Source organism: Panthera tigris, chromosome D1 (genome assembly GCF_018350195.1).
Source record: "Panthera tigris isolate Pti1 chromosome D1, P.tigris_Pti1_mat1.1, whole genome shotgun sequence".
NCBI classification, from domain to species: domain Eukaryota; kingdom Metazoa; phylum Chordata; class Mammalia; order Carnivora; family Felidae; genus Panthera; species Panthera tigris.
Genome location: NC_056669.1, coordinates 6,765,151 through 6,785,764, shown reverse-complemented (window position 1 = coordinate 6,785,764; position 20,614 = coordinate 6,765,151). Strand labels below are relative to the sequence as shown.

Here is a 20,614-nt window from a genome sequence, read left to right as displayed (position 1 = left end):
AATTTAAGAAATTCAAGTGCTTAAGGACAGGCACTGTGGCATACCGGAATAGGCAGTCTGTTCCCTTCCTTCGTAATCCAGAGTGCAATGCCCAGGATCTTCTCAGACCCCTGTCCTCCTAAATCCTGCCTGCTGATAGGACAAATTGTACCCATCCGAGACCTGAGCACATGGTTATCTTCCTGTTTCCAGCAACATTGACCACACTACCTGTGGCTTCTTCATTAATGGTAGGAGGCCCTGCCGGTGTGACAGAACAGCTGCCCTCACTTTGAAGAGGCTGCAAGGAGGGACCCCGAGGTGGCTCAGTCGGTTAAGCATCTGACTTGATCTCACGGTTCCGTGAGATTGAGCCCCACGGTGGGCTCTGTGTTGACAGTGTGGAATCTGCGTGGGATTCTTAAATTACGATTGTCTCAAATGGAAGCTTCTACTTAAAAGTCACTAATACTGAACACTGGTGTTTCAACTAGTATAGCTTTATAACAAAAGTATTTTAAACTTTTCAAGATTACCAAAGATTTAGAGAAGAAAAAATTTATTTAGAATTTCAGAAGATTTGAGAGTTGACCTTGTTATTAAAAAAAAGTTAAGAAAATAAAACCCCAAACAGGTGATCTTGTTACAGCCTGACCTCGGGTACTTCGTCATACTGGTGGCGCCGGGCCCTTCGAGCCACCTCAGGTTGTTGCTCTGGACACGCGGATGTTCTACAGCCTCTGGACCAGCATGGCAGAAGCCCCTCCTCCTCCGTTGCAGATACTGGCAAGACCATATTGCCCTGGCTTCAAGGTGTGAACCATATGAATGACAATCCGGGCTCCAGACATCCTGGGACGGAGAGATCATTCTGGTCTTTAATAAATTATAGAATATATAACCAAAACCTGTTTCAATTCCAAATTAACTTGAAAAGTCTAGGGGCCCCTGGGTGGCTCAGTCGGTTAAGTGTCCCACTTCGGCTCAGGTCATGATCTCGGGGTTCACGGTCCGCGAGTTGGAGCCCCCGCATCGGGCTCTTGTGCTGACAGCTCAGAGCCTGGGGCCCGCTTCAGATTCTGCGTCTCCCTCTCTCTCTGCCCCTCCCCTGCGTGTCTGTCTCAGAAATAAACATTAAAAAGAAAAAAAGGCTTTCATTACAGACAGCAGAATTTGACCCCTTTTTTTAAACCGGAGAGAGAGGTTTCCAGAACAGTTAGGGCTTTTTTTAAAAGCCCAAGCGTAGACTTGACTTTTAAATAATCTTCTTCATAGTAAAACTAACCGTTCTTAGGCCAACAGTGACATGGCTGTGTTCGGTGTCAAGTCCTATCACAAGTGGGGTTTGCTCTTTCAAGGACGCTGGGAAGGAAACGGTTAAGAGTAATAGGAATGAGCAGGAAGCAGTCTGGTTTAGACAGAGATACAAAGATCGTTAAGTGGCCACTAGCCCAGACGCAGGTGTTTCCAGAACCACCTACCCGATCGGATGTCCCAGAGAGACGGCACCTCCGTTGATGTTCACTTTTTGGGGGTCAAGCTCCAGCATTTTCATGTTGGCTAGCACCACCAGACTAAAGGCTTCATTTACTTCCCACATTGTAATATCCTCTTTTTTCAATCCTGCATCTTTAAGAACCTAAAAATTTTATTTTACAGTTAACATTTATTTTCACTGTTTTCTTGGAATTCCGCAATTTGGGTTTCTATTTCCCCCTCATGCAACAGATATTTAAATTTGGAGTTTCTTAGTTTCCAGGAGGAAGGGCCTTTTTATTTTCTGCTTTTAATTTCTCATCTTACTGCACTACAAGCAAAGGATCTTCTTTGCATTTCTTTGTTTTGCAGCGAAACAACTTAATTTTCTTGAATGTTCCATGGGTACCTGAAACGAACACGTATTCTCTATTTGGGGATTCTGACTTGACAGCTTTGAGATCTATTTGCCTTGATGCTTGGTTGCAGATCTTCATCTGCCAAATCAAAGAGCGTGGGTTTTTCTCTACATCTCCTGTAGTTTCTCCTTTATAAAAGTTGCCATGGGGTGCAGGGGCACAGACACTCTTAGCTGTTGTACCTTCACTGTAAATTATTTCAAGTCTTTTATTCTATCAGCTATTGTTCTGGTGGTTCCTCAGCTATGCAGGAAGGCTTTGGGGTGTTAATGGCTGGATGGTGATTCTCTCTCTAAAATCAGGCTATTTCCCCTTTTATTGTGAACTTGAAACTATTCCTCCCCCTTCCTCTCTTCCTCCAGAAGGCTCAGTATTTTAAGCTCTACTGCTCCAACAGCCTAAGGCAACAACAGGGCACCTGAGCGTGGCCACCTGTCGAGCTCTCAGTCGGGCCAGGGTCAGGAGCACACTTCTGCCTTCAGAATCCCTGTTGACCCCCCTTGCTCTCCAGGGCGGCACCCACTTTCAGAGGCCGTACCATGCCCTTCCGTTCCTTTCTCAGATCTGCCCCCTGCTGCCAGACCATCACTTCCCATCCTTTCTGATCCTCTCTACCCTCCTTCCTCACTGATTTCTGCTCTGTGACTGCTGGTCTCAAGTTCTCCCTCAGGGTGACGCCCTCTCCTTCTGAAAGGATTTATTTGCGCAGTCTTCCGCGATCCTTCAGCCCCTCAACGCGTTCAGCACCGTCTCTTCCTGTGACCTCCCCCCCCACGCACACAAAGCAACTTCCCTGAGAGACCTTATCAGAGCCATAGCTTGGAGTATGTAGGTTTTCCGTTTTTAGGTTTACTCTAAGACCGGCTCCCGACAGTTCCCTTGCAGAATGGAGACCTCCTAGTAGTGAATATGTGCTTTGAATTCTAGAACCAGGCCCCTCAGTATCCCCTTTTCCCTTGCCACGCCAACCTCCTACTCTGGTCATCACACCAGGTGTGAGGTTCAGCATCATACTTAAAAATAATTCACAGTTTTTGTTCCACTGAAGATGTCTGTTGATTGCTCAAATTATTTTCAGGAGAAGTTGGAAGATTCAAAACCAAGCTCTGTCCTTCAGCAGACGAGTGACACTGAAAACCTAAACCCTGCAGCGTTGGTAGAAACAAACCAGAGGCCGGCATAACAGAGGACCGGCCCTCATCTGTTCTCACCTTAGGTACAGCATATGCGGGTGCAACTGGAAAATCAATAGGGTCCACAGCAGCATCAGCAAACGCTGGAGTTTAAAAAATTTAATAGGTCGTTAAAATCTTTTGTACAAGTGATCGCTAACAGTTGTTACATATAATACGCAAAGATGCAAGCTTCCCAATCCTAATAGATGTAAACGTATTTGTTCCTTTTCTAGGATTCTTTGCTTTATAAAACCACATTAGTCATCAAAGCCATGGATTTTCACAAGTAGGAGGTTGGAGGGAACTGGCCTCCAGGGAGGGACACTGGCACGATCTACACATGACCGTGGGTGCTGCAACAGGCAGAATCCCACGTCCTGCCGTATCCAGTGAGGATGCCTCCAAGCATCCAAAGTACCCGACAGCCTCAACAACGGAATCACTGGTTACAAAATGTCAACAGTGCTGAGGTTAAGAAACCAAGACCTGGACTAAAACTGAAGTTGTAAGGCTTTTACTAAGTAACGAAATGGTATTGGTCTAACACATTGAGAAGGCAAAGCAGATTTTCCAACTAGAAATACGTGTAACGAGATTGAGGGTATGACGAGGTCACACAGGAAATCTAGCTTCTCGGGCATTTATTAGGAGCTATTTCTTAGTCCCTAATTTCGTACACTTTTAATAACTACCTTTCCCCTTGGTGCCACGGTAAAACATGTACGTTGTACTCTCCCACTCCTCATATCGGACAGGACAAAAATTTTTAAAGCTTACTCTTCCCGTAAAGCAAGTCGTAACAAAGGTTAAAGGAGCTGCTCGCTCCCACTAGGAGTTACATCCCATCGCACGGTACACGTGTAGACACCGTGTATTACCAGCATGGAAACCCCACTTCGGGAAGTGTGCAGACGTGAAGGGATAAACGAGCTGAGAACACGACCTACCCGCTATCCTTGCCAGCGGCTTAACGCTGAGCCTCTTGGCGGCATCCGCAGTCATCAGAACCACGGCGGCCGCGCCATCGTTCAGCGTGCTGGCATTGGCCGCCGTTACTGTGCCTGCAAGCACCAGTGAGCAGGAGGTGAGAACACAGTTTCACACGGAATTCACCAGGATCGATTTAATAAATTCCTGCAGGGTAATGCCTGGGTGGTTTGCCGCGTGAAAAATGACCACGATGCATGGCGAGAATTCCAGCTTCCGGGAAGCACACGCAGAGCTAACTCTAACACTCGTGTAAGAGTGCCTTGGGTTAGTTCCGGACCCGTCTGGTCCAAGCTAGCTCAGAAACACGTGTGTGATGGCACTAGGTACGTGCTGGCTTGCACTTCAGACATACGGACCAGCCCGCTATTTTTTCTCCCCAGAGAAAGAGAGAAGCAAAAACTCAGTATCAAAACCAGGTACTTGTTCTCTATAATCACTTCAAGTTAGACGTCAAGAACTCTAAAGATCATTCAACTTTTTAAGTTTATTTGAGAGAGAGTCCGTTTGTGAGCAGGGGAGGGGCAGAGAGAGCATCCCAAGCAGACTCCGCACCATCGGTGCAGAGCCCGAAGTGGGGCTCACGCTCAGGAACCGTGAGATCATGACCTGAGCAGCAATCAGGAGTCAGACATTCAACCGACAGAGCCACCCAGGCGCCCCTCGACTGAACGTTTTAAACGTCGGAATGTTACAGTATGTAAACTATGTCAACTAAGCAGGTTCTTTTTTTTAATTGCAACAAAGACCCTACAGTAGACCGCAGCTAAAAATTAAAAAAGACTGATCCAGGGACGCCTGAGTGGCTCAGTCAGTTAAGCGTTCGAGTGGATTTCGGCTCAGGTGGTGATCTCACGGTGCGTGAGTTCAAGCCCTGATTCAGGCTCTGCACTGACAGCACAGAGCCTGCTTGGGATTCTGTCCCCCCCTTTCTCTCTGCCCTTCCCTCTGCTCATGCATGCATTCTCTCAAAATAAATAAAACGCTTTTTGAAAAATAAAGACGACTGATCCATTCCTATAGTTGGTATTGAGAAACTCAATCAGGAAAGGCAGAAAAGTAACTTTGGGTTACGACAACTGTATATACAGCCAATTTTAAAAGCAGAACTGACCTTCTCAAGGATTCCAAAAGCATAACTTAAACACTGGCATCCACTTACGGTAGCATTTGACAGTTACTGAGGGCCTACCTGGCACTGGCGATAAAACAGGGAACAACTCTGCTGTCGGCTTCCTAGTCAAGAATCTTACAGGGATTTAACATCTCAACGACTTTCATGTCACAATGCACTTTCAAGATGAACTGCGAATGAAAGACTGCATTCTATACCCATTCTACAATCTCCTCCCTAGGATTTCTATTTTGAAGGTATTAACCAGTAAGGGATTTTAAAGATTTTTTTTTTAATAAACCTAATTTGTTCGTTTCACATGAGCCCGACATAACTGAAAATGTTAAGTAACAGCTATATGTTTTCTAGAATTACTTTTTAAAAAATCCTTAGGTGGTTCCCAGACTAGCTATGGTACATTAACTCCTCTTTTTGTCACGCTTCATTTCACAGTACTAACCATTTTCTTTCTGGAAAACGGTCTTCAGCTTTGGAACTTTGCTAAAGTCAACACGTCTATATTCTTCATCTTCTTTCACCACTACATCTGGTTTACCTGAAACACAAGTCTTTTAAGTAATCACCGGCCAAGACCACAGTGCGTCGGTGCGATGCGGGGGCAAGGACCCGGGCAGCCTGGGCCGCCTCTGTGCCCGTGCACCTCGCACCGCCCCGGGGACCCCACGCTACCTTCCATCACCTGGGCCCTGAGAGTGACTGAAAGAGGGGCTTATTAAATAGTTGGACGATTCGGATCTTGGATGTGGCCACACCTCGTTCTCTTCCCTCCCTATTCTGCCACCACAGATACGACCCACTCTCCTGACCCTGGGGTCGGGAGAGGCTCGGCGATTCCGTCATTCGGAGCCTAGTCATCATTTCTGAATGGAAATGTAACCTAAACCAAAGGAACAAGACTTCACTGTGGATTTAGTCTGCTGGAGTCGGGGGGTGGGGTGGGCGGGGGGGGCACCTGCCCTGTGATCTCTGTGACCACAAGCCCTACAGAGGGGGCTCTGGGGATGCGGGTGGGACAAAGGGGTGTGGAGCCCAGAGCCGCCTAGCCCCGCCCTTCTAATAAATCCCCGGTTTCACTTAAAAGGCTAATATATGGTCTGTCACTTACACTGCAAAGGTTTTTAATCCGTTTCTCGAATTGAAAGTATTATTCTCAGTGGAATCTGGGGAGGTGGAACCTGATACTAAATTGGGTTTAATTCTATTCTCTCTCAACTGGCAACGTTTCACTTTAGTGACCATAACCATCTGTGTCCTCAGTTGAACAAGGATAAAAACATACTAATTTAAAACCAGTCTTCCACAACATGTAAGTCCACTAAAAATCAAACCGATTTTGGAACGTCACGCGTCTACCTTTCGCCGAAATCGTGACAGGAACCACCTCCTCGGCAAACCTCCCGGCGTCCCAGGCCGCCTGACTCCTGCCGTAGGAGCCCACGGCGTACGCGTCCTGCTCCTCGCGCGTGATGTGCAGCTTCTTAGCCGTGTTCTCGGCACAGTTCCCCTGATTCAAGTTGGGATCTTTATCAAACTAATTCACTTGGCGTAACTTATAAAATACCAACTTTGTATAACCTAAAACCGTGGTTAGCCGGTAAACTCAGTTTCTAAAAATACACCTCTTTCGATACCGGGTAATTTTTCACTCATGTCTCCTCGTCAGGTACTTGAGTGAGCTCAGAAGTTGCTAGTTCAAAGGCAAATTCAACAGCTGTGGAATCCGTCATTAGAAGTCAGGACACACCCTATCCCCCCCGGGTGGGGCGGTTTATTCAACAACAGAGTCAAAATGATGCAGTGGGCAAAGGACAGTATTTTCCCAAAACGAATGGTGAAAATGAGCATTTACAGAGCCCATCCTTCCTCCCCAAAACACACTTATTTTAAAAAGTCAAGCAGGGGGGCGCCTGGGTGGCTCAGTCGGTAAAGCGTCCGACTTCAGCTCAGGTCAGGTCACGATCTCAAGTTCCGTGAGTTCGAGCCCCGCGTCGGGCTCTGGGCTGATGGCTCAGAGCCTGGAGCCTGCTTCCGATTCTGTGTCTCCCTCTCTCTCTGCCCCTCCCCTGTTCATGCTCTCTCTCTGTCCCAAAAATAAATAAACATTAAAAAAAAAAAAAAAAAAAAACTTTAAGAAAAAAATAAAAAATAAAAAAAATAAAAGGTCAAGCAGGGACAGTTGGGTGGCTCCATCGGTTGCGTACCCAACTCTCGATTTCGGCTCAGGTCACGATCCCAGGGTCATGGGCTCGAGCCCCGTGAAGGCTCTGCGCAGAGTACGGAGCCTGACTGGGATCCTCTCTCCCCCTCTGCCCCCTCCCCAGCTTACCCATGCACTCTCTCAAAATGAACTTAAAGTCAAGCAGTATTGTATACTAGCCGGTATTTCTCCTTCAAAAGCAATAATTACCATATGGATTTTATTGTAGACGTCAGTCAGCCCATCCTTCACAATCAAGTCTTCAAGCTTGACACCACCGTACGGTGTAGCGCCTCTGTTCATCACGTAGGGAGCGTTGGACATGCTCTCCATCCCACCTGCCACCATCACATCCTGCCCGGCAGCGAACACACACAATGTCAGTTCCAACAGGAGCTGAGCTGCAGACCCGGTACGCCCGCTTCACAGCTCCAGCACACAAGCGTTCTGGGGGCTTCATTCAACATCTGTTACACGGCGAACATACAAATACCCTCTTGCCCCCGATGAAAAAAGCGGTCTCAAGTGTGTAATGATGGGATGGGGCGCCCGGGTGGCTCAGTCGGTGAAGCATCCAACTTCGGCTCAGGTCATGACCTCGCGATCCGCAGCTCTGAGTCCCACACCAGGCTCCGAGCTGACGGTGCGGGCCTGCTTGGGATCCTGTCTTTCTCTCTCTCTCTGTCCCTCCTCTGCTCACGCTCCCTCTCTCAAAATAAACATTAAAAAAATTCTGTCTCTGCCCTTCCTGCACTCGTGTGCGCTCTCACACACTCTAAAATAAAATAAAGAATTAAAAAATTCAGCAAAGCCAGGAGAAAACCTGCACAATTTAACAAATGAACCTGGGTATGTGGGAACCATAAATGCGTCATCAATTCTGGGCTCAGTCGAGGATTTGATTCCCAGGGTCAGCACCTTATTCTCATCTCTGATGAAAACCCTCTTATTCTGGCAAATAAAAAAGTCACGATGTTATAAATCACCCAGAATCTCAGAAAAAGACCAAGTAAAAGGTCACCCAAAGACTAAAACATCTTGGCTGAAAACTGTTTTTTAACACAAGACCCAGAAGCTATCATCTGACGTCTCCTCCAAGCGCGATAAGCAAATCCAGACGGCGCGCGTCAAACACCACAGCGGCTGTACTCGGGACAAAGGATCGCACTTCTAAAGCACTCACGGGCGACATCTTTGGGGACTTCCGACACCACAAATTGGAAAAGGAGGTGCTTCTTACCTGATGTCCACACATGAGGCTCTGAGAGGCCAGCATGATGGCCTTCATCCCCGAGGCACAGACTTTGTTCACAGTCGTGCACGGAGTAGACAGAGGTAAGCCTAAAACCGACACAAGTCAGGTCACACTTGTGAAAAAAGAAGACACTCTTCGACAGCCGCAGAGTTAAAATGAACACAACAGAGCACGTTAACTTCTAACCCCCAACGGCATCGCTCTTGCCCATATAAATCCACGTTCTATGACGCATCTGACATCTCGTTTAAGCGGACATGGCCACCAACGTGCTGCGCCAAACACCTTAAGTGTAGAAGAAGAACAATTCCCGGTACCTGCGCCCAGGACCGCTTGCCTCGCAGGGGCCTGACCTTCACCTCCTTGTAGAACATTCCCCATGTATGCTTCCTTCACTTCTTCTTTTGGAATCCCTTTTGTGACACAAATAAAACAGGCATGTCCGTATTTTATTCAACTGAATAATCAGTGATTACTAATAAGGTACACGACATTATATAGCGGGAATGGTTTCTTTTTGTCAGCTGTGAGATTCAGACTCACTGTAGGATTTTCTTTTTAATGTTTAAGAGCCAGAGAGAGAGAAGGAATGCGAGTGGGGGAGGGGCAGAGAGAGAGAGAGAGAGAGAGAGAGAGGAGACAGAATCCAAAGCAGGCTCTGAGCTATCAGCACAGAGCCGGACACAGGGCTCCAGTTCATGTACCGTGAGATCATGACCCGAGCCAAGATCAAGCGTCGAACACTTAACGGGCTCAGCCAGCCAGGCGGCCCTGGAGCACAAAGATTCCTTCACAAGAAAATTAGAAATAGAGGCATTGAGGGACACCCGGGTGGCTCAGTTAAGCGACGGACGCTTGATCTCAGCTCAGGTCATGCATGATCTCACGGTTTGGGAGTTCAAGCCCCGCATCGGGTTCTGCACTGATAATGCAGGGCCTGCGTGGGATTCTTTCTGTCCTCTCTCTCTCCCTCCCCCGCTAGCGCACTCTCTCTCCCTCCCTCCCTCTCAAAATAAATAATAAACATTAAAAATGAAAGAAATGGAAGGCATTAAGTCATTTCTAAATGTTATGTACGCAGTTAGTGCAAAACTAATACTTGTTCCATTTAATCACTGCCCCCCTCAACACAAAAAAGCACGGGAGCTGGGGTGGCTGGCTGGCTCAGTGGGCAGAGCACATGACTCTGTTGCTTTCTTTTTTTGTCAGTTTTTATTCAAATTCCAGTCAGTTAACACACAGTGTAGAATTCATTTCACGTGTACAATTGAGCGATTCAACACTTAGGGACACACGACTCTTGATCTCGGGTCATGAGTTCAAGCCCCATGTTGAGCACAGAGTTTACTTATTTAAAAAAAAAAAAAAAAAAAAAAAGCCAAAAGCAACTACTGACCTGCCTTTTCAATGGCCCCCTGAATTGCAAGGGAACCGAGCCTAGTGGCTGGCAGGGAGGAAAGGCTGCCTAGAAAGGATCCAATGGGCGTTCTCGCGGCACTTACTATGACCACCTCCTGGCAAGACACAAGATGGGAAGAACGATTTCAAAATTTCACCCAAACCATCTCTCATTAAATCAACATCACTCACAGATCCACAGTGGTCCCCCAGCCTTACTCACCGGGGATACCTTCTCAGATGCCCAGTGGATACGCCTGAAACCGGAGAGAAATGAACACTATACTGGTTTTCTTACGTGTGCACAGCCGTGACGGAGTTCAATTCATAAGTCAGGCACAGTAAGAGGCTGACAACAATGACTAGTCAAACAGAACCACTAGAAGAATACACGGGCATCAAAGTCACGTGCACATGGTCCCTCTCCCAGGATCTTACTGTCCTGGATGCCCCCTGAGGACCACCGTGGTGGGTGATGATAAAACGCCCATGGACGCAGGTGACGTGAGGTGAGCCGGCCAGGCACTGGGACGGAGCGTTAGGTTACTACTGGCTTTCTGGGGACATCACAAGGAGGATCGTCTCCTTCCAGGCCCAGGCTGACCACTGGGAACAGACACCATGGAAAGCGGGGTCGCAGATAAGGGGACCGCTTTATTATCTAAAAAAACAGACTTTTTATGAATGACTACTCCTTAAAACCATCTCAGTATCTGAATAGCAGTAAGACTAATCAATCCAATAATGGTGCTTTAGGATTTAAGATCTAACTGAAAACCTCAGACAAACCAAGTCTAAAGCAGGCACAGATGCTTCCCCATTGTCCACAAGAGGTCTGAAACCAGAAGGTTGAGTTTTGATTCTACTACGCCCTCACAATTTAGGAAACGATCAGTTTCCTTGTCACCTGCACCATCAAGGGCGCTAACCAAAAGGCTTCTTCACTGACGGCGGCTCTGGGTGGGGGGCGGTCCAGACCTGCGTGCTGGGTGGACGGGGCTGGGCCTTGTAAGGAGGACACGGCACAACCATAATTTCTTAAGTGATTAGTAAGAGAATATTAACATGAACCATAAGAAAAAATAGATAAAGCCCTCTTAGACACTGTCAAACTATTTTAACAGTTTTCTCCTCACACTTGCCTTGGGCATTCTCCTAAGGCCGGAGATAAATAAGGGAAGTGTTCCTTAGATTTCTGGCCATCAGGGACACTTGGGCGGCTCAGTCAGCTAAGCGTCCAACTCTTGACTTAGGCTCAAGTTATGATCTCACGGTTTGTGGGTTCAAGCCCCACATGGGGCTCTGCACTGACAGTGTGGAGCCTGCTTGGGATTCTCTCTCTCTCCCTCTCTGTCTCTGTCCCTCGCCCAATTGTGCACCCTCTCTCTGTCTCCCTCCCTCCCTCAAAATAAATAAACTTTTTTTTTTAAGTTAAAAAAAAAAAAAGATTTATGGCCATTAGGAAGTCATTTGAGGGACTCGGAAAACAAAGAGAACCCCTCAGAAAGCACCAGCTGATCAGATGATGGTCCTTCCTGTCTAATACCCAGCCTGGTTCAGTTTCTTTCTGCTAGTATCTTCCATGTGGCCTCTACATGTCCCTCACGGTATAAAGAGAGTCCCTGAGAGTAAGGACGAACACGGCACAGTTGAGAGAGAAGGCTGTTCGGCAGGAGACAGTGGGGACGGAGCAGATTACTACGCGGGGCAAGGGCAGTAGACTGATGTCTCTTCAGGGGCATTTGGGAGTTTAACCTAGAATTTCAAGAATTAGCTATTCCCAACCACAGCAGCCCCCAAGGTGGCCCCACAAATATGCAAATATAAAGATAGACATTTTTTTTATTGACCACATTTTCCTTTAAATTTAAAAAATTTTTAAGTATGAATTAAATTTATACTTACATTCAAACTGGGTTTTGATACATAACTTCGCTCCATGTATTTTATTTCCTGTAATATAAACAATTATAAAGTTATCGTGTAAAAAATATTAACCTACATCATTTTGTACTTCTCGGCAGCGAGGTTATGGGGACTTCTTTCTGCTTCCGTGTTTTTATTTCCACATTCTACACCACGCATATCACTGTTACAATCTGAAAAAATACTACTTTGTTAATACACTTTTTAGCTATTCATTGAAATGTTGCTTTAACTTCAGATAAGTTTATAAACTTAAAATTTCTAGGCCTTTTTAAGTGTAAGTTTTATAAAATGTAGTTTTAAGTTAAATCTAAATTCTAAATTAATTTTAGAGCTCCACAAGAAAATATCCTCGTTGTTTAAAAAATATATAAATAAAACTTGTTATTTTCTTCATCCACTTCTAACGAATGTACTGATTTATCTGAGGCAAACATACCTCCTATAAACATGGCCTATAATCCCAGACAAATTATTTTTCAAGAAAGAAAAGGGTAAATACCTTGCCGTACACCCCACTTCTTTCTGCACTGCTCTTAGGAACAAAACCCATCAAGACCAAGTTGAGGAAATACAAGTCACAGTTCAGAGACCTGACTTTCCTGGAAATGAACAACGTACAGGACAAAGAGCAAAGAATAAATTTTTTTAGCCTCTGAAGTCAGAAAGCAAAGTAAATACTCAAAACTAACAACTTCTATTTAGAACCTACTCTTGTTGATAGTTATCAATGGGCAATCACACCTCAGTGTAACAAACCCACAACACATAAAGGCTGGCCTGACTTTGCGCAAATAACCCATGGCAGCTCTCGATTTATAACTCGGCACGAAAAGAAAGTAGATTCGACGAGTGGTCATGAGCAGAGAGAAGCGCAGTAACCGCAAGAAACTGGTTTATCAAGTGTTTAGATAACAACAGATGCAAACAGCAACGTAAGAGAGAATGCTGTTCCGGCAGTGGAAGAACAGCATTTAAGATCATCTTCTTTCCCCAGGTTAATACGACGGAGTAAGTCACTCTTAGGTAGAAAGTTCACATAAACGACTTTGCTACAAGAAATAACCTAATTTAGGGGCGCCTGGGTGGCTCAGTCGGTTAGGCGTCCAACTTCAGCTCAGGTCATGCTCTCACAGCTCGTGGGTTCGAGCCCCGCATCGGGCTCTGTGCCGACAGCTTGGAGCCTGGAGCCTGCTTCGGATTCTCTGTCTCCCTCTCTCTCTGCGCCTCCCCCACTCATGCTCTGTTTCTGTCTCAAAAATAAACATAAGAAATATATTAAAACATATATATACATATAATTGTTACAATATTCAAAGCAGCTCATATTCTGAAGCCATGTCTTTACAGTCTTTGTGAGGAAGGGATGTCAAATACACCTGCTAATGACCTGATCCTTCACTCGCTCAGTAACCCCTGGAATCATTTACTTTCCCGAAGGCGACATCAGGAATCCGGTATCCATAAAATATAATCCCTCTATTACAGCAGCATCATATTCTTACAAAATGAGAAATGTCGAAATTACATGTACACATTCCACACTCCAAAGACAACATGTAAAAAAAAACACAGGGAGCCTCATAAACCATCCCCAGGGATCAGTGAGAAGGCTTACTTGGCGTGAGGCAATGCTCTCCAGACACAGAGTTCCAACAAAACGCTGCGGGCAGCAACTCTACATTCTAAGTTCTTCTTTCCAATAAATACGTCACAAGTACACACAACAGAGGTCACCGACATGTTGTCACTTCCAGACTAACCCATCTGCGCAGACCCTGAAATGACATTCCCCCGCCATCTCTACCTGTCCCTCTGGAAGCTGAGTCATTAGACGAGCCAGGTTTGTGACTTCACTCTCCTGAGCTTCCCATGTACGCACTGGCCCAGGGCAGCACACGAGGGCCTCGGCCGGCGAGACCCAAGTGCACCTGCCGAATGCCCATACTCCTCCCTCTCAGCTGTGCGAAAACAAGTGCGCCCTTAACACATCATACAATCAGGGCTGCTGCGGACAGAACTGACTTCTTGTGAAGAATTCCAGCTTATCCTCTGTGATCCAACTTTGAATTACAAGTTCCCGCTGGTATTCCCAAATTTTTGGAAACTAACACACTTTTAATGGAAACCCAACATACTCGATCTTGTGGGCTGTAACTAAAGCAGTGAAAAGAAATTTTTTAAGTTCCCATTTGCACTGAACATGCCAGTCACGGCCTCTCCAGCTACAGTCCTTTCTCAAATGGGGTGGAAGGGACAGCCCTAAGTACCTCTGACTGCACCCTCCTCCCGCTGGCCAGAGCTGACAGCACCACGGACGGGGTGGACTGTGACCCAAGCGGCACCCCGAGAGACCGGCTCAACTGGGTGATGACGGGCCCTTCAACGGAGGGGTCCCGGGCGCTGGAGCCGTCGGCACCACGGCCAACGCGGCGTCACAGCAGAGGTGGCAGGGGAGAAGGGAGCCCTCGGCAGGCAGAGAAGTAAAGGAAGGCAACCTAACCGTTCCAACAGGAGGAAAGAGCTCGACGGGCCGCAAGAGGCAAAGGCAGTTCCTCGGAGGCTGACCTTCCATCAGGGTCCAGGAACGCGGCCTATGATGCCTTGGATGCCGGGAGCTGCCCGCGGTGAATATTCCCAACCCCCAACCCCCACTCCATAGCGAGCCTGGAAGGGAGGCGGAGCCTCGGAATCACGCGGCCTTCCCTCGGGCCACTCCTCCTCTTCAGGGTTCCTGGTTCTAACCCAGGGCTCCCAGGCCTCTCCGCCGGCCCGATGCTGCCTGCAGCTGCGCTTTCACAGAGTCCACAAGTTCAGGCGCGCCTCCCCTCCTCGTCCCCCTCCCCCCAGCCCCCGCCCGGCCTGGACCCAGGCGCACCGTCAGGCTCCGCACGTTCAGGTGTACCTTCCCCTCCTCCCCACCCGCGCCCAGATCCAGGCGCACAGTCAGGCTCCGCGGCCTCCCACACAAACACCCGCAAACTTCCCAAACCGCCGACCCTGAGCGTTCACCTCACTGCTCGGCTTCCCGGTCCCCAAGTTCTCCAACAGGTGGCCTACAGTTACCACCTGCTTACCAACGCCCCTTCCACCCCCGGCCTGGCACCAGCTCAGCAGGGTCGGCGCGGCAGGCAAGCCGCTCGGTCTCTCGGGAAGCGGGTCCGGCCCGGGCTCCCTGCCTGGGCCTCCTCCAGCCGGGTCCCCTCCACCGCAGGGCGCCGGGACCACCAACTGAGGCCTCCCTCTCCTCGGCGTCCACGGTCACACGGTCCTGGGCTGTGTCACCCCTCCCAGCCCGCCCAGGGCCAGGGCCTCCCTTCTCCCTCGGCCTCACGGTCGCCCAGATGACCTGCGAACTGTCTCCAGCCTGACCTCCCCACCGACCTGCAGACTCAGGATCCAAGCACCACCTCAGTTGGCCTCAGTTCCGTGTCCAAACCACTGCCCTCAATTTGCACCCCAGGAAACTGGCTGCCTCCCGGCACGTCCCACCTCCAAACATCGCAGTACCCAAGTGCTCGAGCCCAGACCCTACACTCACCCTTCACCTTCCCCAAAACCCAGATACCCTACCCCAGATGCGGGCACTCCCGTGTCCAAAATACCCCTAAATTCTTCCCCCTCTCCACCTCCACTACTGCCACCAGGTCCTGTCCCGCTCTCCCACCAATATGACAGCCTCCTGCCCAGTTCCATGCACCCAGCTTTAAAAATGTCAATCAGGGGGCGCCTGTGTCTCTCAGTCTCAGCCTGTTAAGCATCGGACTTTGGCTCAGGTCATGATCTCCTGGTCGGTGGGATCGAGCACTGCGTCGGGTTCTGTGCTGACAGCTCAGAGCCTGCTCGGGATTCTCTCTCTTTCTGCCCCCTCCCCACTGGCGCGTGCTCTCTCTGTCTCTCCCCCTCCCTCAAAACAAATACACAAACTTAAAAAAGTTATGCTAATTGCAAGCGACAGTTTTCAATGTAGGTATTTCATTTCTCTAATCCCACTGTTAAAAAATCTTACCTAACTACCTTGTTATACTAAATCTTTACAGTCTGAGTGCCCTGTTACGGGTTGAACTGTGCTCCACCCCCCAACCCTGCCAAAACAAAGAAGCCCTAACCCTTGTACCTTAGGCTGTAACTTTATTGATAGTGGTCCTTATGGAAACAAGCAAGACGAGTAGCCCTAATCCTGTAGGACTGATGTTCTTACAGAAAGAGAATTTTAACACAGAGACAGACATGCACAGAAGAAAAAAGACTGGGGGAGACTGCCCGGTGCAGACAGAGAACTGGGACCATGTATCAACAAACCAAGGAACTCCAAAGATCGCCAGCAAACCACCAGAAGGGATGAAGAGGCAAGGCAGGATTTCCCTACAGGATCGGGGGGGGGGGGGGGGGGGGGGGGCGGGGTCGTGGCAACACCATGACTTTGGAATTTCCAGCCTCCAGAACTCTGAAACGTTTCTCTTGTTTTAAGCTGCCCAAGAGAAAATTGCACAATTTTGTTACAGTAGCCCAAGAAAGCTAACACATCCCCCTTGCTGAAAACCTCCCCTCCCTGGGCTTTCAGACACAGTCTCTTGCCCAGGGTTTTCTCCCATGTTGCCATGCTCTCTGCCCTCCCCTTCACAGGATCCTGCTTGTCCAGCCTGTCCTGAAATGCCCTGTCTCCCTAAGGCCCCATGCGAAGTCCTGCTCTCTTCTCCCTCCATGCACTTGCTCACGGAGCTCATCAATGCCTGCGAAGGCTACCGCCGTCCGAGGCTGGTCATTTCCAAATGTGTATTTCACGCAGTTCTCTTACAGGCCACACCGTTTCCTCTAACTGGCAACTCCAAACTCAAGTCCAAAATACAACTCATCACTTTCTTTCTACTGCCCCACATCTGTTCCTCTGAAAACCTCTACCATCCACTAAATGGCAGGCCAAGGCCCCCAAATTACACCTAACTCCTTCTCGCTCAGTTCTTCTTAGCCAATTACTCATGAAGGGCAACAGATTCTACTTCCAGGCTACCTCTAGAATCTCTCCTTCTCCGCCTATGTTTATTAGCACATCCAACTGCTATACGACTTGCCAGCTTACGGCAATATCCTGACTTTTCTTTTGGCCTGCGTTAAGAAAGCAGGCCGAGGGACTGAGGTGCAAAAACCATGGGGTGAAAGGGAATGGGAAGTGTATCCATCAGGGTTCAACCAGGAAAATGAAAACCACTGTATTTGAAACATAACTGAATGCAGAGATTAAATACAAAGGTGATAGGAAAGCTAAGAACAACAGGAGACAGGCAGTACAGATTAACAACAGGAAGGCATTAGCACATTTAGGATGTTAGGACAAAGGGAAGAACCAAGGTTACCAAAGCCAAGGGGTCAGGGTCACCTTGCAAAAACGAGAACCAAAAGAGCCCCTGACTTTGTCCGCAACACCATCCAAGGGCAGACGGAGAGAAAATAATCCTGGCTTCTCCATTCCTATCTCCCAATCTTACCAGCCTCTGAACACAGCCAGAAGTCAGCTAGTAGACACTAGATGTTTGCACACCCAAAAGGAAGCCCTGCAGCAATACAGAGGGCAGAAAGGAATCTGACAACAAACAGACCCAGGACAGGCACAATGCAGTAATTTATCAGTTCGAGTATTTAAGACAAAAACAAAAACAAAACAAAACAAAACAAAACAAAGGGCTCCTGGGTGGCTCAGTCAGTTAAGCATCCAACTTTGGTTCCAGTCATGATCTCACAGTTAGTGAGTTTGAGCCCCGCATGGGGCTCTGTGCGGACAGCTCAGCACCTGGAGCTTGCTTCGGATTCGGTGTCTCCCTCTTTCTCTGTCCCTCCCCCCGCACTCACCCTCTGTCTCTCTCAAAAATAAACAAACATTTTTTTAAAAGGCAGTAATTTTGGGTCAAAATAGGAGCTTCAAGGAGGCGATGCTCAGTAGTATCAAGAAGGTAAACAGGAAGAAAAATAATACAAAAAAAGAAAAGCGCTGGTATTCTTTGAATGAGTGGCAGGGAAATCTACCTCCAGCCGCTTAGTGATTACAGCTGGCAGGGCAGCAGGCTCCAACGAAGTCCGTTCAGGTTTGCTGATCATCATGAGACACTTGTGTGCCAAGGGTAACAGTCACATTCCATTCAACAAACTGGCACTGAACACTGAAAATCCCGTTAACAACAGATTTCTGTAGTTCAGTAAATGACCACTTAATTCAAATTACCAACGCTGTGAACTTACAGCTCCACTCTTTCATCAGCAACTGTGTGTTTGACGGTAATATCTTAACTATAAATTAAGAAGGCTCTGCACCTGTGTTTCTTAACAGGCCCTAGTTCACCTGGCCAACACTGGCTGAAACCCCGACCTCCCAAATCATTCCATGAAATACCAAACAAGCTCATTAAGAACTGATCCTGGTACATTTCCCAACTCCCCTCTGCAGCTAGGTGGGGGGAGGACGGGGAGAAAGAAAGAAGAAAAGAACTCCTCGTTCCTGGAAACCCACTCTTCCTGCCTTTTCTATGTGCTCAGTCACCGGGGGTTATTTTTAGACTCCTTTACCCTTGGCCCCGCACCCTCCCTGTCTGTCAAGTTCCACATTTATTCTTTCATAAATCTCTTGCATAATGCTGCTCCCTTTTTCAGCTTCTGTTGCCAGCATGCAGCTCAAGTTACCTCAAACCAAAACAGACAATGGTTTTCTCCCCCACTTCAATCCTCCAGATCTCTGGCTATGACAACTCCCCCCTCCCCCCCCCCAAAAAAAAAAAAACCACATCAACGGTCTCCACTGACTTGGGTCAAATCCCAACTCATAAAAAATGACGTGGGTGAACTTCAAAGCGTATTACCCCAATCAGCCTGGAAAACTCAGGCCTCACCAGCCACACCCTGAAGTCTTACTAATCCCTAAATTTTGCCCGATCCTGAATCCAAGGTGCAGGCTCCTTTGCTTTGAGGTATGGGAAACACAGTCTTGGCGTTCAAGGCCGTGGCTCCTGTGCACCGCCGGCACAACAACCAGAGGCGAGGCACGCCCACGGAGGCCACCCCTTCCAAAATACGAAACACCAAGTATAATCTATTCCTTGTATGGTGAGCAGCCATTTATTTTCCCTGGCAAATGTGAGCTGCACCAAGGGCCTCACGTCTCGCAAGCCCAATGATGACCTACTGCACGAACATAAAACATCCTGACAACGAGCTCACAAACATGTTTTGTTTTCTTTTAATCCCGGGAAAAATTTAAAAGGAAAGAAGGAAAACCCCGGGGAAGACGTTTCGCTCAGGGCGCCCGCCAGGGAGAGACCCTTCGGCCTGCAACGGTCCGAGCCCCGCGCAACCCACGCGCGGGTCCCCGCAGGCACCAGGCAGCGGCGCGCATTGAGCATGCGCGGTACAGGTGGGCTTCCCGGCGAGAGTTCCCGAGGCCTGCGCCTGGAGCTTCGCGGGCCGGGGTCCTCCCCTGCGCGGGCCGGCATTCTGCAGCCCGGGTCCCAACCCCTCTCACCCGTATCAGCCTCCGGAGCAGGGGGCCGCGCCCACGGGCGCCGCCACGCAGGAGAGCCGCCAGCACAGCCATGACCACCAAGCACCCAGGGACACCTTCTACGTGGAGACTGCCGACACACGCCAGGGGTCCCCGCGCCGCTGCCCCGCCCACTCCTCCAATAGGAGCCTCGGACGGCGAAGATGCACGCAGCTATTGGCCGACATCCAGGAGGGGCGGGACTACTGGCCGGAGGAGCGGGCCTGAGCCCGGAAGGGTCGGGAGGCGGGGCTGCTCCAGTCTTCGCACTTCCGACCTTGTAGTGCCAGGGATGTGGTGTCACCTGAGTGTTTTCTGCCGCTTAGGTCTACACAGCTCATTAAAGTATTATTCAGACATCTGATTGGGTTTTAATTTATGATGAGATACTTTTGCAGCTATTTCAGTAGGAGGGGAATAGAATGCATATTAACAGCTAACTTTACTGAACAATTAAGAATTTTTTAAATTTAATTTTATCTTTTAAGTAACTTTTTTTCATTTTATTTTTATGTAGGCTCTACACCCAAGGTGGGACCCACCTGAGATGTAATCCCATGCTTCACCGACCCAACCAGCCAGGTGCCCCTTTTCTAATGACTACACCCAATATGGGACTGGAACTCACAACCCTGACATCATGAGTCACATGTTCCAGCGACTGAGCCAGCCAGGCACTCCCACAATTCAAAAAAGAATTCTATTAGTCGTCAGGGCGCCTGGGTAGCTCACTGGGTTAAGTGTCCAAGTTCGGCTCAGGTCATGATCTCATAGTTCATGATTTCGAGCCCTGCCCTTGGGTTCTGTGCTGACAGCCCAGACCCTGGAGCCTACTTCAAATTCTATGTCTCCCTCTCTCTCTCTGCCCCTCCCCACACGCACTCAGTCTCTGTCTCTCTCAAAAATAAACATTTCAAATTTTTTTTCAAAAAAGATTCTCTCCCTCTCCTGCTCCTCTCGCACACCCACACGCTCTTGCTCTCTAAAAAAATATATATATTGTAAAAAGAATTCTATTAATCCTCACAAAAACTCCATGAGTTAGATGCTATTTTTATCTCCCCCTTAACTAATGCGCTAACTGAACAAAGAAATTAACTTTTTTGTCAGGTTGCACAGAAAGTGGTAGCACTGGGGTCGGA

At 48.3% G+C, this 20,614-nt stretch overlaps 1 protein-coding gene across 8 annotated transcripts; it reads right to left on the bottom strand.

Moving 5' to 3' along the window:
- Positions 1-533: 533 nt before the first annotated feature.
- Positions 534-19,769, bottom strand: ACAT1 (acetyl-CoA acetyltransferase 1). Of its 8 annotated transcripts, XM_042958436.1 has the most exons (13): positions 19,455-19,503; positions 12,450-12,549; positions 11,927-11,974; positions 10,020-10,137; positions 8,941-9,036; positions 8,609-8,709; positions 7,579-7,722; positions 6,525-6,675; positions 5,611-5,706; positions 3,997-4,110; positions 3,086-3,150; positions 1,461-1,618; positions 534-831 (listed from the first exon to the last, which is right to left on the bottom strand). In XM_042958436.1, the coding sequence occupies exons 2-13, from the start codon at positions 12,498-12,500 to the stop codon at positions 711-713; spliced, it is 1,263 nt and encodes a 420-aa protein (XP_042814370.1). In that variant the 5' UTR covers positions 12,501-12,549; positions 19,455-19,503; the 3' UTR covers positions 534-710. The 8 variants fall into 8 exon arrangements, with proteins under 8 accessions (XP_042814370.1, XP_042814368.1, XP_042814372.1 ...); XM_042958434.1 differs by lacking the exon at positions 12,450-12,549 and having other exon boundaries at positions 19,455-19,769; XM_042958438.1 differs by lacking the exons at positions 11,927-11,974; positions 12,450-12,549 and adding an exon at positions 12,024-12,120 and having other exon boundaries at positions 19,455-19,525.
- Between the last annotated feature and the right edge of the window lie 845 nt (positions 19,770-20,614).

What these genes read in the sequence shown, in the direction of transcription:
- ACAT1 (XM_042958434.1), bottom strand. Translation starts at nt 19,526, where the DNA reads ATGGCTGTGCTGGCGGCTCTCCTGCGTGGCGGCGCCCGTGGGCGCGGC. An exon ending in GCAAGCGGTCCTGGGCGCAG is followed by an intron (nt 8,710 to 8,940) that starts GTACCGGGAATT and finishes TGTCGGTTTTAG; the next exon opens with GCTTACCTCTGTCTACTCCG. An exon ending in TGTCACGATTTCGGCGAAAG is followed by an intron (nt 5,707 to 6,524) that starts GTAGACGCGTGA and finishes CTTGTGTTTCAG; the next exon opens with GTAAACCAGATGTAGTGGTG.